The sequence below is a fragment of the Diabrotica virgifera genome, chromosome 7 (genome assembly GCF_917563875.1).
Source record: "Diabrotica virgifera virgifera chromosome 7, PGI_DIABVI_V3a".
NCBI classification, from domain to species: Eukaryota; Metazoa; Arthropoda; class Insecta; order Coleoptera; family Chrysomelidae; genus Diabrotica; species Diabrotica virgifera.
Window position 1 is genome coordinate 190,531,574 of NC_065449.1, and position 17,290 is coordinate 190,548,863.

Sequence of the window (17,290 nt, forward strand, 5' to 3'; positions counted from 1 at the left end):
TTGGATGAAAACCCTTAGAAAAATAGATGGTATATGTCACTATTGAATAGAGCTAGTAGTAGTACAGATATAAGACGGAGATGCAAAAGGGGAGAACATCAATGAGTGGTTAAGAAAGAGAAGAGTAGAATGGGTCTAGGAAAGTTGGTCGAGAACATTTCGTCGACACACAGTTGGTCGAATGCACAATTCATCGAATGTACAATTCGTCGACGAACATTTTAGACGGAGAGGCAGCGCCGAAAAATCTCTCTGAATTCGCTCTCTGAAAACTAAAGCTAGTTTTTTCACAGTTGATTACCGTGATTGTGTAGAGAAACATACTGCGGTCGGTCAAGCGAAACGTAGAACAGGGGTTACTGAGAGGGTATCAAAGTTGCTTACCTACGAAGGTAATTATTTCCATTTACTAAGGCTGAAAATCAGTACACACATTCTAAATTGAATATAAATAAAAGTTATTATAGTCGGTCAGCTGTATGACGGGACAGAGCCGGTCGGTCGGTCCCAATGAATGTACAGGGTTATTCACTATATTTTGACCCCCTTGTAAACTGCTTTATTTACAGAACTAGAAAAAATGTAAAATACAAAAGTTATTCGATTTTTAATTATGATTTTTTGACATACATATCGTACTAGTGACGTCATCCATCTGGGCGTGATGACGAAATCGACTATTTTTTAAATGAGAATAGGGGTCGTGTGGTAGCTCATTTGAAAGGTTATTCAATTCTCTATACAGTAATATAAACATTAAGATCATTATTTATACAGGGTGTCCAAAAATTTTTTTTGAATTATTAATTAAACAATTAATTTAATTAAAAATTTTTTTTGGACACCCTGCATAAACAATCATGTTAATGTTTATATGACTAAATAGGGAATTGAATAACCTTTCAAATGAGCTAGCACGCGACCCCTATTCTCATTTAAAAAAATAGTCGATTACGTCATCACGCCCAGATGGATGACGTCACTAGTACGATATATATGTTAAAAAAATCATAATTTAAAATTGAATAAGTTTTGTATTTTACATTTTTTCTAATTCTGTAAATAAATCAGTTTAGAGGGGGTCAAAATATAGTGAATAACCCTGTACATTCATTGGGGCCGACCGACCGGCTCTGTCCCATCATACAGCTGACCGACTATAATAATTTATTTATATTCAATGTAGAATGTATGTAATGATTTTCAGCCTTAGTAAATGGATTTAATTATCTCCGCAGGTAAGCAACTTTGACAAGCTGTCAGTACCACCTGTTCTACGTTTCGTTTGACCGACCGCAGTATGTTTCTCTACACAATCACAGTAATCAACTGTGAAATAACTAGCTTTAGTAAATTCAGAGAGATTTTTCAGCGCTGTCCTCTTGGACTATTTGTTCGAATGGATTTTTAGTCGACAAACTGTTATTTATCTTTAGGATAAAGGGATTAATTGTGACAAACGACGGATTATTGGTTTTTATTTTGGTAACTGGAATATTGTATTATACATATCTGAATTTATTTTTTTGGGGGTTTTGTTAATTTTTTTTCTAAATCTTAATTATTTTTAAATTTAATGAAAAAATTGGCTGCGGTGGGAGAGTAGACTGCAAATATAAACCGATATTTTAATTAGTGATGTTGTACCGTTCTTCTTTTTGGTGTCGGCGCACTTGCGAACGGAGTATTTCCGGAGAAGTCAAATTTGGGGGCACTTGCGGACAAGACGAAATATGCGAGATGCTGAGGTAAATAAATTGTTAGGGAATCGAGGCATTTCCGTACAATGTTTTCGACTGCAATAATCAGTCAATATCAATAAAAAAGTAAAGAAATCGTGAGAATAAACTTCCCTTCACATTTTATCCAAGGCTTAGGATTGGCAAACTATAAAATAATTTTTTTTGATATGGTACAAAGAAACTAACTTTATATATTAGTGTGTTTCCGCCATGTATTATTCCCTTTGGATCTTTGTCGATGAAAAATCCATTCGATCAAATGTTCGTTGACGAATTGTACATTCGATGAATTGTGTTTGTCGACCAAATATGGACTAATTTTTCGTCGACGAAGTGTTCTTGACCAACTTTCCGACACCGGAGTAGAATGGAACGATTATAAACCGAATGAGAACAAACGACAACTTCCAACATTAAACTAATTTTTGTTAAACATTTTGAACTGGGATCAATGAACTAGGCAGTGAGGTGTCGGCTTGGCCATATGTCATAAATAGATCTTAGCCGAAGAACCCGAAGAAGTTGTACCGGAGAAGTTAACATACACTGTTGAAGAATTGCCAGAAGTTCAAATGACACCAGTTGTAACCAAAGAAGACAAAAAGAGCAAGGTCCTTAAATAAAGAGTAATTAAAAAAATAAAAAGGTGGAAACAAGAAAAAACCGAAATTGTGACCATCGAAGAAGGTAAAAAAAAAATAGAAACAACAGTTACTGCTGCAGAACTTAAGGAACCAAGTTGAATTACTGAATATTAATTTTAAAGTTTTAATTAAATATTATTACCATTAAAGTTACTACACGTGAACGTGAGTCTTTTGTTTAGCAGTATTGTAATAGGTTTACCCTACACCATCAGTTATATAGGCGTAAATACAACACACAAATTGACAACAAGAATTATAGCGACAAAAATAAACGAACGCATAACTCTGCAAGAGGAACAGCCAGGATTTCGGACAGGAAGATCATGCACGGATGCAGTTTTTGTAATAAGACAAATAAAAGAAAAGTCCCTGGAATACAACAAACCAGCATATATGTGCCTGATAGATTTGAAGAAAGCGTTTGATAGAGTGAGAATTCGGGACGCGATAGATTTATTATATGAAAAGGGAATATCACTGGATTTAATAAAGATAACATAGCTATGGTAAGATGTAAGGGAAAACTATCGCAACCTATCAAGTAAGAAACTGGCATTAGACAATGAGATTCGCTGAGCCCATTAATATTTAATCTGATAATGGATGAAATTATAAAGAAAGTTAAAAAAAGAAGAGGATATAGAATGGGAGAAAAGGAAATAAAGATAATCTGCTACGCCGACGACGCCATAATAACAGCCGAAAATGAAGATGACCTACAAAGATTAATTAAAGAATTCGAAGACACGGCTCTCATATACAACATGGTGATCTCAACAGAGAAAACTAAATCGATAGGAATATCAGCGGAACCGAGACGATGTAAATTGGTCGTAAATAACAAAATAATAGAACAAGTGATGGAAACGGAATACTTGGGAGTAAAACTGTCAAGCTACGGAAAAGTGGAAGAAGAAGTACAAAAACAAGTGAACATGGCGAACAGATCAGCAGGATGTGTCAACAACACAATCTGGAGAAACAAATACCTCACAATGGAAACGAAAACCAGGATATATAAATCAACAATAAGACCGATAATGACGTACACAGCGGAAACAAGAGCAGATACGGCGAAAACACAAAGACTGCTAGAAACAGCAGAAATAAAAGTCTTACGAAAAATAACAAACCAAACTCTAAGAGACAGAGTAAGAAGTGAGGAAATACGAGCGAGATGTGGTATAAAAGAAATAATCATGCAGATCGAAAGAAGAAAAACAGAATGAAATCAACACATAGAAAGAATGACAGAAAATAGAATAGTACGAATAGCAAGAGACAAATCGCCAAATGGAAGAAGATCATTGGGACAACTGAGGAAAAGATGGTCAGGCAATGTCAATTGAGGCTAAAAACCGAAGTAAAACAGGCATTGAGCCTATTTATAAAGTAGGAAGAAGAAGAAGAAAGTTACTACAAGTGAACGTGAGTCTTTTGTTTACAATACATATTGTAATAGGTTTACCCTACACCACCAGTTATATAGGCATAAACTTCCATTTGTGTTCGAAAATGAATTACCTGTAATCTATCCTTTAACGGCCCTCCAGGAATGTAGTCATACAACAAACAATATGTGCTTCCATCACAGGAATAACCCAGAAGAGACAGTAAATTGTCATGTTTATACTTGCTCAACACTTCAACTTCAGTTCTGAACTGCTTAGTAACCTCGTCGTCGATGTCAACCACTTCCACATCACCAATAAACAATTTCTTTACGGCAATTGGTTTATTTAACAAACCTAGAGCCAAGAAAACCGATCCGAATTCTCCAGAACCTAAAAATCTCCCCTCATATTTCTGACCCATATATTTACTTTCGTTAAAATAATTTGTTGCTGTTTCAAGGTTTTGATAGCTGTAATGTGGCAAAACGGTATCCAAAGATAGATTCGGCAGAGGAGATGAACAAGAACGCGTTTTTGTTGAACTCTCTGATGAAACTTGTGACGCAGTGCTAAGCTGGATACTCTGGCTCGCTGTGTTACTAACTTGTAGTGTGTTAAAGTCAGGTAAATTATTTGAATCAGTAATGACTTCTGACTGTTGCTGTAATAAATCCAAATCGGGCATCATGTTGGCTTCTGACGTTGTTTCATTCGCTAAAATGTTAAATTAATTACATTAGCAATAATGAATTGTTGAAAACAGAAAAGAAAGATTTTAGAATTAGTTTTATTGCAATTTTTCAGTACAATTTCAGCCCATCGTAAGGTTCCCGATTAAGGATACATAAACATTAAAACAAAAAAAGTTGCAGTTGTTTAATACGTAAAAAAATAAATTATGCCAATACTAAGTCTAGAATGGGTCAATCCAAGCCAAGTGGTCCAAAGGTGGTTGCTTGACTATTTTTAATATTTTTTATTTTTCTACCTTTTAAACTTCAGTCTATAGAGAGTACAAAATTGTATTCATTTTATTTTTAAAAAATTTAGTGTGCCGATGACGGTCAATTTTGTTAAAGTGTGTCGATCATTTTCACGGAAAACAGGGCTTCGTTCTTTAGCCAATATTTTTACTGAGGTTTGTCCTAGAACAATAAATCAAAAACCAAACTTTTTAGAAAAGCATACTCTAAAAAAATTGCCTGTAGCATTATTTAATTTCAAACTACCCTTAAGGCCTTAAATTAACCTCAAAGTTTGAAAAGGTAAATTGATAAAATGCCATTTTCAGCATTTTTTTACAGCATAAGGCAAGCCGATAATTGTTTGTAATTTTTTTCTGGAAAAGACATACGTACATACTTTAAATAAAAAAAAGTGTAAGCTTTGAGACTTAAGTAAATTTTTTCAAAAAAAAATCTCAAAAATGTAATTTTTTGAAAAATCTCAAAGTTTGACCCCTTATATCTTTGATGAGCACGGATCAAAAAAATTTAAATTTGGCTGAATGTTAGCCCCTAGCAGGTAGAATAAGGAGTAAAAATTTGGAGTTGCAGACTTACGTCATATAGGAGTTACAGACCTGAAAAATGGTCAAAATTTGAGCGTTTGCGGGCAGGGTAATTAAAATTCAAATAAACTGTCTAATGAAATAAAAATTATTGTATTTTCACCAGATTTCACAATGAATACAAATTTATACAGGGTGGGCCAAAGAAAAGAGTCCACCTCGATATGTGGCAATAGTTATCTATTAGATTTTAAGGAAATGCCGAAATAGGTTCATTTTTATTTTTATTATATTGCAACTTGATCACCCTGTATAAATAATGATCATAATGTTTATATTACTGAATAGAGAATTGAACACGCTTTCAAATGAAATACCACAAGACCCCTATTCCCATTTAAAAAATCATCAATTACGTCATCACACTCTAATGGATGACGTCACGTAGTATGAAATATATCCCAAAAAGTTGCAATATAATAAAAATAAAAATGGACCTATTTCGTCATTTCCTTAAAATCTAATATGTAACTATTGCCAAATATCGAGGTGGACTCTTTGGCCCACCCTGTATAAATTTGTATTCATTGTGAAATCTGGTGAAAATACATTAATTTTTATTTCATTAGACAGTTTATTTAAATTTTAATTACCCTGCCTGCAAACGCTCAAATTTTGACCATTTTGATTTTTGACCATTTTTCAGGCCTGTAACTCCTATATGACGTAAGTCTGCAACTCCAAATTTTTACTCCTTATTCTACTTGCTAGGGGCTAACATTCAGCCAAATTTCAGAGATATAAGGGGTCAAGCTTTGAGATTTTTCAAAAAATTACATTTTTGAGATTTTTTTGAAAAAATTTACTCAAGTCTCAAAGCTCAAACTTTTTTTATTCAAAGTATGTACGTATGTCTTTTCAAGAAAAAAATTACAAACCATTATCGACTTGCCTTATGCTGTTAAAAAATGCTGAAATAGAATTTTATCAGTTTATCTTTTCAAACTTTGAGGTTCATTTAAGGCCTTAAGAGTAGTTTGAAATTAAATAATGCTATAGGCCGTTTTTTTAGAGCATACTTTTCTAAAAATTTTGGTTTTTAATTTATTGTTCTAGGACAAACCTCAGTGAAAATATTGGTTAAAGAGTGAAGCCATGTTTTCCGTGGAAATTATCGATACGCGTTAACAAAAATGGCCGTCATCGGCAAACTAAATTTTTTAAAAATAAAATAAATGGAATTTTGTAGTCTCTATAGACTGAAGTTTAAAAGGTAGAAAAATAAAAAATATTAAAAATAGTCAAGCAACCAACTTAATTTATATTGGACCAATTGGCATGGATTGACCCGAATGAGAAAATTTATAGGGTATAAGTGCAGTAAAAGTATACTTATACCATAAACAATAAACTCCATACCGACCTGGACTCTGGCGTTTTTGGGGCACAGACTATTTTGGGCTCCCATATCTGCTAGAATCAGCAGAGGCCCCAACTCTGAGCTCTTCTGGTCGTTTCGAACATCTAATCCTTGAGTAACCTTGTGGCCTCATATAAATCCACGAGTCTGTTTAGGGGTAACTCCTTCATTTGACTGTGTTGGATAAAGGCCGAACCCAGGATCTGCCTCCTCTTAAGAAGCCAGTGCTGTACTTCCAGAGAACATGTGAGGAGGTTTCCTTCTCCTTATCACAGACAATCCGTGAACAATCAGCCAATCCAAGCAGATGTAGACCCCGCCTGAGTATACAATGGCCGGTAAGCGTACTGACCACCAGACAGCCATCTTCGGACAGCTTGTATATTAGTGCACCCTAATATGTCTGTGTAGATTTTGGCATTGGATCCGAGCATAACAGGTAACACCGTTGCCGTATCCTCTATTTTTTCATACTATCACATTACAATTTTTTGTGATATTATATTTGTGTGTGAAATGTATCATTTGTGTATTTTAAGTATGTTCTAATATGTTATGTATAGATCGGTTTTTACTTGATTATTTTAAATCATTGTGTGAAGTTTAACTTGCTAGAAACCTTGTAATATTGTGTAATGTGTAAAAAATAAGTAATTTTGAAACACCAATTAAGTAAAGTTCATTATGTTGTTGTTTTCAACAATTTTGAAAAAATATGAAAACGTTGAATTATCCACGTCCGTCTGTCCGTCCGTCCGTCTTGTCTGTCTGTATACTCAACTCCTCCGTCATTATACCAGGTAGAATGACAAATGAAGTGTCAAATGAATGCTTATAATCCAAGGATGGTACTAAAGGTGAAAAATCTGACATAGGCTGTCTGTCCGTCCAACCGCGAATATAATTCCTTCGTCACTATACCAGGTAGAACAACAAATGATGTGTCAAATGAAAGCTTATAATCCAAGGATGGTACTAAAGGTGAGAAGTTTGACATAGGCTGTGTGTCCGTCTGTCCGTACCTTTAGTACCACCTTTAGTACCATCCTTGGATTATAAGCTTTCGTTTGACACCTCATTTGTCATTCTAGCTGGTATAGTGACGGAGGAGTTATATTCGCGGTCAGACGGACAGACAACCTAGGTCTAATTTCTCACCTTTAGTACAATCCTTGGATTATAAGCTTTCATTTGACACCTCATTTGTCATTCTACCTGGTATAATGACGGAGAAGTAAACGTTCTTATAAAATTATTCTATTAATTCTTGTAGGTACATTTAACATTGATTGAAATTATGAAAGAAATAAAGCAAACAGTATGGCAACACTGTAACGCAAAAACATAAGATTCAGCTGTTGGTTACATAGGGTGCACTAATATCCAAGCTGTCCGCCATCTTCTTTGGCTTAGAAGGAGAAGTTGGGCTGTAAGACTTTTGGACTCGCCCCGTTATGTGTAGCTTAGCCTGTCTCATACATCCACTATTAGCCCAGGAGTTCTGGAATCTCCGCAAAAGAAGCTCCTTGACTACCTCCACCAGTACTGAGGGGTAAAGTAGTATTACACTTTACTACTAGTAGTTTTTCTTTTCCATTCCAATTGAGGGATAGCTCTTACATGTCCCCTTGTGTAAATTATTACATACGTGCGAAGACATCTTAGAAATCCCCAGAAGATAACAAAGGACTGGTTAGAAAGCAGATAGTTGATCATAAATTTGATATTCAGTCGTGTGATAGATGACCGAAGTTATTTTTAACGTAAAGTTATCACGTAGTTAAGGTACTAGTACACTTTAGAAGACCAAAAATAAGCATTTTTCAAGATTTTTCTTCTCCGAATCTTTACTAAAAATGAACATAAAACCTTTTACATATTAATATCTTACTCTTAGAGAATACAAAAATTATATCTTCTTTAATTTATGCACGTTCACTAATATTGTAGAGGGCGCCAACGTCGAGGCTTCGAAAAAAAGTAGTTCCGATGGCGGACAGTTAATCTCAGGATTGGGACCTCTGAAACAAAAAAATCGTACGGAATTTGAAAAAGGAAGGTTTCTTACGTGACAATTTACCACCGTTAGTGAAAAATTCTGCCAAAAAAAGATTTTACGGAAATTTGAAAAAATCGCCCGTTTTTCTTCAGTTTTTCATAGTTAAAAAATATATATTTTTTATTTTTTGGTCAAATCGTGGTAAATTGTCACGTAAGAAACCGTTATTTGTCAAATGCAGTACGATTTTTTTGTTTCAGATATCTCGATCCTGAGATTAACTGTCCGCCATCATTTTTCGAGGCCTTGACTTTTGCGCCCTCTACAATATTAGTGTACGTGCATACATGAAAAGAGATATATTTTTTGTACTCTCTAAGAGGTAGATATTAATATGTAAAAAGTTTTATGTTCATTTTTAATAAAGGTTCTGAGAAAAAAATTCTTGAAAAAAATTATTATTTTTGGTCTTCTAAAGTGTACTAGTACCTTATAGTATGGTATAGTTAGACCCAAACCCAGACATCCAAAGTGAAAGTTATCCTCCAACACCAAATTGTTCTATATGGTCCACATAATGTTCAGAAAAAAGTCACACCATTTTGAGCGTCGGGTTTGGGGGGGGGGAGAGGGGGGAGAAATCTGCAAATTCGTAGTTTTTTACGTTTTTCCTCAATATTTCTAAAACTAAGCGGTTTAGCATGAACAATCCTCTGCACAAAATTGTTCTACATTAAATTTGAAATAAAAAAGCCCGATGCATAACCCTTCTAAAATGAACGGTTTCAAAGTTACGGAGATAGTATAATATAATTGGTTCAAAAAAAGGCCTAACCCAGACATCCAAAGTAAAAGTTTTCCTTCAACACCAAATTGTTCTATATGGTCCACATATTGTTCAGTAAAAAGTTACACCATTTTCAGCTTCCGGTTTGGGGGGGGGGAGATGGGGGAGAAGTCGGTAAATTAGTAGTTTTTTTTACGTTTTTCGTCAATATTTCTAAAACTATGCTTTAGCGTAAGGAATGTTCTATGGAAAAATATTCTACATAAAATTTAAAACAAAAAAGGTTCTATACATAATTGTTATAAAATCAACGGTTCCAGAGTTACGGAGGGTGAAAGTGGAGGTTTTCGATACTTTTTATATTTACCGATTTCTCCCCCTCTCCCCCGCCCCCAAACCCGACGCTCAAAATGGTGTGACTTTTTCTGCACATTATGTGAACCATATAGAACAATTTGGTGTTGGAGGATAACTTTCACTTTGGATGTCTGGGTTTTTGGAATAGTAATCATAAATATTGCCCAAAAAATATAAAAAGTATCGAAAACTTCGAATTTTCACCCTCTGTAACTCTGGAACCGTTGATTTTATAACAATTATGTGTAGAACATATTTTGTTTTAAATTTCATGTAGAACATTTTTGCATATTACATTGTTTACGCTAAAGCATAGTTTTAGAAATATTGACGAAAAACTTATAAAAACTACTAATTTATCGGCTTCTCTCCCATCTCCCTCCCAAACCGGACGCTCAAAATGGTGTAACTTTTTACTGAACAATATGTGGACCATATAGAACATTTTAGTGTTGGAGGAAAACTTTTACTTTGGATGTTTTGGTTAGGCCTTTTTTTGGACCAGTTATACTATACTACCTCCGTAACTTTGGAACCATTCATTTTAGAAAGATTATGCATAGGACCTTTTTTATTTCAAATATAATGTAGAACAATCTTGTATAGAGGGTTGTTCATGCTAAACCGCATAGTTTTAGAAATATTGGCGAAAAACTTAAAAAACTACGAATTTACCGATTTCTCCCCCCTCTCTCCCCCAAACCCGACGCTCAAAATGGTGTGACTTTTTTCTGGACATTGTGTGGACCATATAGAACAATTTGGTGTTGAAGGATAACTTTCACTTTGGATGTCTGGGTTATGCCATCTTTTGGATCAACTATACTATACTATTAAGTTTTAATCCTCAAATTGGTGCGATGTATCATATTTAACTTAACTACTTGCGTTATTTCTTGACAGTTCTTGAGCTATTTAATATATCAACTGTAACTTTATAACGCGACGTTAAACCTCAAGTTATGAGATAACTTTGTAGTTATGTAAGGATATGTAAGGTTGGGTTCATCTTTTGACTTGTTCTTAGACAGAAATTAAGTGAATTTAGAAGCTAATAATTTAATAATTAAGAATAGAAGGGTAATACAATTTTAAAAATTATACAAAAATAAAATTGAGAGATATAAGTTTAAATTTTATTTTAAGTACCCACTGAGCTTCCTATCCAGAGTTGCCAGATGATATTTTATAAATCTCCCACTTAGAAACTGAAATTTCCTCAAATTGAAGCTCAAATACCCCAAATTTAAATTCTTGCCGCATTTTAATAAATCAGTAGTCAAATGAAGAGAACAGTAAACCAAAATTATACTACATACTTATCAATGAGGGCCCTGGAAATAATCCATAGTTCCTATCGTCTTCGATTATAAGGGAGTATAATATACAGTTCTATGTACATTTGCAAATTTAATTTACCATGACACCTTAAAATCGTTCATAATTTTCCGCCCCCAAAAAATCCCACTACAATTTCTGCTTACAAAAATTTCCCTAGACGCTTTCAAATTACCCAAAAATTGTGGGAAAATACACCAATCTGGCAACCCTGTTTCTATCTACCGTTTGAAATACCACCGAACCCGAACAGCTGTTTGCTGTTAGGCACTGTTCGGTTATCGACGGTGGCCGACGATGGGTATTTACTTTTACGGTCATCTACCCATCCTGTAGCATGTTCCGTACAATCTCTGGCGCTCACTCTAACTTGTCCTATTTCTACATAAGGTTCTCTTTGTTACGTCAAACTTTGTTCCTAAAATGTTATTTTTCTAATATTCGTGATGGAAAACAAAGTATCTGACCTCTGGAGGAATAAATTTGAACTACTATAAGTGGTATAAACAAACCAGAAAATTGTTGAATTTACATTACATTACATTAAAATATTTTAAATCAAATCGGTATTGTTCTGTTCCTCAATTCAATGTTTGTTTATACCATTTATATCGGCCATTTTCCTGCATTCGAGCTGCCCTCTATATTACGTTTCAATCGCGAATAACGTTGAAAAAATAACTATCTCCTAACTGTGAAGAATACATCACACCGAATTTTACCTAAATAGTTATGGGCATCGTTATACCTGAGAGTAATCTTAACTTTAACTCAAACGTTAAAGATAACTTCGGTCATCCATCACACGGCTGATTGTGAGATTACTTCAGTCTATTGAAGTTCGAACCTATGAGTTCTGTAAGTTGCAATAACCTTCTCGTTTGCCTTCAGTCTCGAATATTTTCCCAGTAGGCTACCTAAGTTCTTTTTCCCATGCGGTTTTTTGCAAAGGAGTATTAGCTCTAATAGCACGACTATTAGCAATCTTGTTAAAAGCAGTTCTTTGGTACCCGTAAAAAGGTTATTTTGGGATGCTTAGCCAGTAACTAAGTACTAGTAAACTTACTAGTCCTCACTGCAGTGTGGATAGTTCTGCTTGAACAATTGTAGAAGTAATTTTAACAGCTATTGACAGTCGAATATTAATACCAGTAAAGCCTAGTCATACTCCCTCATGTATTTTTACCCATTAGTATAATATATGAGCGCACTTCCTATGAATTGCGCGATTTAGTTTTGTGTTAACTCACTCATTTATGATAATTTTTAGTGGGAGTTATAAACCTTGATTTAGAGACATACTGTATGTAGACATCTTCATGGACTGCACTGTTCCAAACCTTAAAGTTTCCAGACTGAGTTTTAAATGCTGAGCCCGAGTTAGCTTATAAATGTTACAGTTCAAGTTGATTATCCAGTTGGAGTTGACTCCAACTAATTGGAGCGGTCGAACAGCTGGTTTCAGTAAAAGTTGATTATAAATATAAAATGAAGATTTATATTCAACATTTACTAGTAAAAGTAGACTCCAACTAGGAAAAGTATACTCTTCCCAATGCCATTTAGTAAAAGTTGATTCTAATTCACACAAACAGCCGATTCTAGAAATGAAATGTTACTGAATATGTTCAAATTAGTCTAGGCTGTATCGTCGCCCCCGTTAGGTAAATTACTCCGATTCGAATTTTTTGCACAAACTTACTCAAAAAGAGGTCCTTATAACAAATCTACTGGGTGCCAGGTAGTACCTTGATCAATAAATTGTTTAAACAATTTTTTTTAGACAAATTCACAAAAATAATTTTTTCACTTCGAACAATTTTTTTTAGATCATTTGGGTTATTCTGAGCAAAAAAAGGTATTTTGTGGTTTTTCTCTAAAATTGATTGTTGTCGAGTTATACGCGATTTAAAATTTGAAAAATGCGAAAATAGCCATTTTCAAGGCTTAATAACTCGGTTAAAATCCATTATTATGAAAGTCAGAAAGTGACCAAATCAAAGTTTATAGCCCCTCTACAAGATCCAGCAGAAATTTTTGTCACTATTTTATTACTAAGCTTTATCTTTAATTATTAACAATGAGCGCTAAGTGCGTATTAGGCGGCCGTCAATGGTGAGTGCTAAAGAGATGCACCATTCCAACCGTCCAATGGTGAATCTCACTTGCACTCACATTGACGGCCGCCTCAATACACGGTTAGTGCTCATTGTTGATAATTAAAAATAATATCTTATTAATGAAATAATGACAAAAATTTCTTCAGAATCTTATAGAGGTAGCTTTAATCTTTGATTTTTTTTTAGTTTCTGACTTTCACAATATATAATATCGTATGGCATTTTTGCCTCTCGGACAGTTCCGGCGCCAATTACATATTTAACCCAGTTTCAAGTAACTAGTGTCGATGTACACTAGCCCAGGGGGACCGACTACTTAACATGCTCTCCGAGGCACGGTGAGACGGCTCGTGTCATTATTGAAAATGAAAATGGTTTGTCTTTAGCAGGGCTCGAACCCACGTGCACTGGCGTATGAGGCCAGCGATTATGCCGTTACTCCACGGCCGCTCGCTCGACTTTCACAATAATTATCTTTAACCGAGTTATTAAACCTTGAAAATGGTTATTTTGGCGTTTTTCAAATTTTAAGTCGCTAATAACTCGACAACCGTCAATTTTAGAGAAAAAAGGCCCAACGGATTTAAAAAAAAAAATTGTACAAAGTGAAAAAATTATGTACTTTTGCGAATTTGTTTAAAATCATTGTTTATCGCCAAACTTAACTAAAATCATTCATTATTGTACTCATTTGCCCTCATTTTCGGCAGTAAAGAAACACTTTGTTGTATTGAAAGAAGAATGTTACTTTGCCTGCCGCGATAATTAATCAAATTAACCGAGATTGAATGCAAGTGGTCAATGGCAGCAATCGATTATTTATTTGAGTGAAATTAAAATTTATTTACTTTAATTATTAAAAATATTGTACAAAATTTATTTTATTATTAATAAAATTTATGTCAAAAAGTAAAATTCTGTAGTGTTTCGCAATTATATTCATACAAAATAAATCAAAACTTTACAGATTTAGTAATTAGGTAGGTATACAATATTGATAACTATCGATTAAACATCAAAACCAGCCATCATGCAAAAGTCATCTGTCATTACTGTCATACGAATTTTTTATTTCGTCTAAAATTAAAAAAATTTCCTCAAAGTTGTAAGTAAGTGTTAATGTTTTTTATGATTGACGATACAATTTTGTACGCACCACCTCAATACTCTTTATCGAACGCGTCTGTTCCTCTGCTCGTAATATCAGACTCGTTCGATAAAGAGTCACTTTACTGACTGACTTTACTGAAATTGGTTAAACAATTTTTCGACCGCGGTACCGCGTGACCCCTGTGTATTTGTTATTGGGACCGTGCAAGTTCGGAAAAGCGACACCTATTTCTACGCTCTGAACTTTTATTCGCACTTTTAATTATATTGGCCAATCATATGGTCCTGGTTACTGGATAATTGTCAAGGCCATAGTCCAAAAAAAATAATAAGAAGAAAAAATAAGATTTAGGTTGTGTTATTCAAACGTAAACAATTGTATGTAGTAAATAAAATTAGTTATTAAAATGCAGTATTGCAAGCAAAATACAATTAATTAAATTTACCTTTATATAATAATTGCATATCATATCAATATTGTGAAGCAATATATAATTTTTCTTCTTAAATGACAATAGGTATAAAATGTACGCCAATTTGACAATTTCAGTTGACAATATGAATTATTTAAGAAAGTTGCGATATTTCTCCGCTATTCGCGCACGACCGTTTCGCGTATCCCTTCCAAGTACTTGCACACCGCGAATAAGGATTGTTATACGGATGTATTTCTTTGAGTAAGTTTGTGCAAAAAATCGAATCAGAATAATTTACCTAACGGGGGCGACGTTACAGACTATACTAATAAGTAGTTGAAACGGGCAAAACAAAGAAACGCACACTCATCAAAAATGCACTTGAGATTCTCGTATAATCAACATTTACTGAATCGATCCAGGAAAAGTCAACTCCAACTAGTAAAAGTTAATTTAAATTTTTAAAATCAACTTTTACTGCTCGTTTCAGTTGGAGTTGACTCCAACTAGTTGGAGTCAACTCTAACTGAGAATCAACTTGAACTGTAACATAAACACTGTCTAGAGTCTAGAGCGATCCTACATATGCATATGTCTAGTATTACATCTAAGTATGGTCTTAATGTAACCGTGATTTCTATCAAATCATAGATTATTTTAGATTGCAGACCTCATGATTTGCCACAAATTTCAGGCACGTACAAAGAGTACTTGTTGCTTTAGTGGCGAACTATGCGATCTCCGCATTCCAGGTACCAGATGATATGTTAAGACCGGAAGTCCTTAACCAAAAATTCAATATTTTACACATCTCGAAAAAATATTTTCTCTTTATTTTCCTTAAATAAATATGTACAAGTTGTTAAACTGGCTTAAACTGTATTTACGCTTACTTAATCTTAAACTACGACCAAGTAGGCGAATGAGGCTTATATGATTTATTTTTCTTACTACCCCGCCCCTTACAAAGGTGCTATATTGAAAAGTTACCAAAAAAAGGGATTCGAGTTCCAACTTTCAACGAAACAACACGTGTATATTGTTAAATAATTTTTATGGGGAGAATTTAGAGAATTAATTTTATGTCAAAGACCATGAGATCGTAAATTTTCATGGCATATAGTAAATTTGCAAATAAAAAAATTAGCCGTAAGCAGTGTTTCGTGGAAGAGTAAAAATTTAGTGGTAAAGTTTCTACGAACGATTTATACATTTCAACACAATGAACTAAAAAACGGTTGTTTTAGAAAGTTAACGTATCCGCGGTTGGAGTAAGCAATGGACAATATTTCTAAATGTTTTCGCAGAAAGAAACGGATCGTAAACAATTTTGTTTAGTTAGAATAGAGGGTTTTTCTAGACTGTAAGTAAATTTAATTTTAATATCTCCTGGAAATTTACAAGACAGAAAATTTGTATACAACAATATTTGTTCTAAGAAAAAAAGTAGGGATATGATGTGTGGAGAATGCTTGTGATTGGAGAGGAGACCGATGGAAGGGGAATAGAGTGGTGAGTCTCAGATTGATGAGGGAAAAAGATTTATTGGGTAATTAACATCGAAAGCGATCAGTCCAGTTTGAAAGCGGTATTTTTGTGTAAAGTGTGTTAATTTGGTGACCGTGGAAGCAGATTCGTGTTGAGATGAAATCGTGATCAAGTCGAGAAGTACAAACTCCTTGTGTCCGAATAGATTGCAGTTTCTGTCTGGAACGAGAGAATAATCTTGGAATTTTAAAAATTGATATTGTTTTTATCGAGTCAAAGATTTAATTAAGGAGAGAATTCGAGCGAGTGCTATTTTTTTTAAACCGTTTGAAGTATAAGGACAGTTGCAACATCCGAGGAGCACGTTGTGGGAGAACTGAGGACAACACAATCCAGGAGAAGAAATAAGGATGATAGAAAAGGTTAGTCAGATTATTTGTGAAAAGAGAGAGTTATTTTGTATTACATTTACATGTATTATATTTGTTTTTTGTAAACTTAACAGTTCCACAGCATAAATTATGCATTCATAAATTCATAGAAGATATAAGTAATCTATTTAAAAAGTGAAAATTAATTTTTTTTAATAATAATAAGAACAGTCTACCGATTCAGTTGAATGAATTTTGGTCCAAAAAAGGAGATAGTAGAATTAAAGATTTATTTTTGATTAGATAAGAAATTTTTACAAGAGAATAAAGTTTAGCATAAATTTTTAATGTTTTATATTTATCGTATAGTATATAAATAAATAATAGTTATACAATTTATATGATTTTGAGTATATTTATTTTCCCTGTTTTGTCCTGCATAAAGTAAGCAACGAGAAATACTAGAAGCCACAAAATAAAGGTAATACATCCAATCAATTAGCCCTGAGAATAGTTTTTATTGAAAAGTTTTATTAAATTTTGGTTTTGTTTTCATGTAGCAATTAAAATAATTAATTAATCTAATTATTA

The 17,290-nt window shown here is 33.8% G+C and overlaps 1 protein-coding gene across 2 annotated transcripts in view; it reads right to left on the minus strand.

Annotated features, from left to right (window-relative positions):
* Nucleotides 1-17,290, minus strand: part of LOC114326355 (interleukin-1 receptor-associated kinase 4) — a 70,903-nt gene that overhangs the window by 27,814 nt on the left and 25,799 nt on the right. For both annotated transcript variants that reach the window (XM_028274690.2, XM_050655348.1), the window contains one exon: nucleotides 3,914-4,497. In XM_028274690.2, the coding sequence (XP_028130491.1) occupies nucleotides 3,914-4,497 (584 nt within the window). The remainder of the gene's footprint in view (nucleotides 1-3,913; nucleotides 4,498-17,290) is intronic.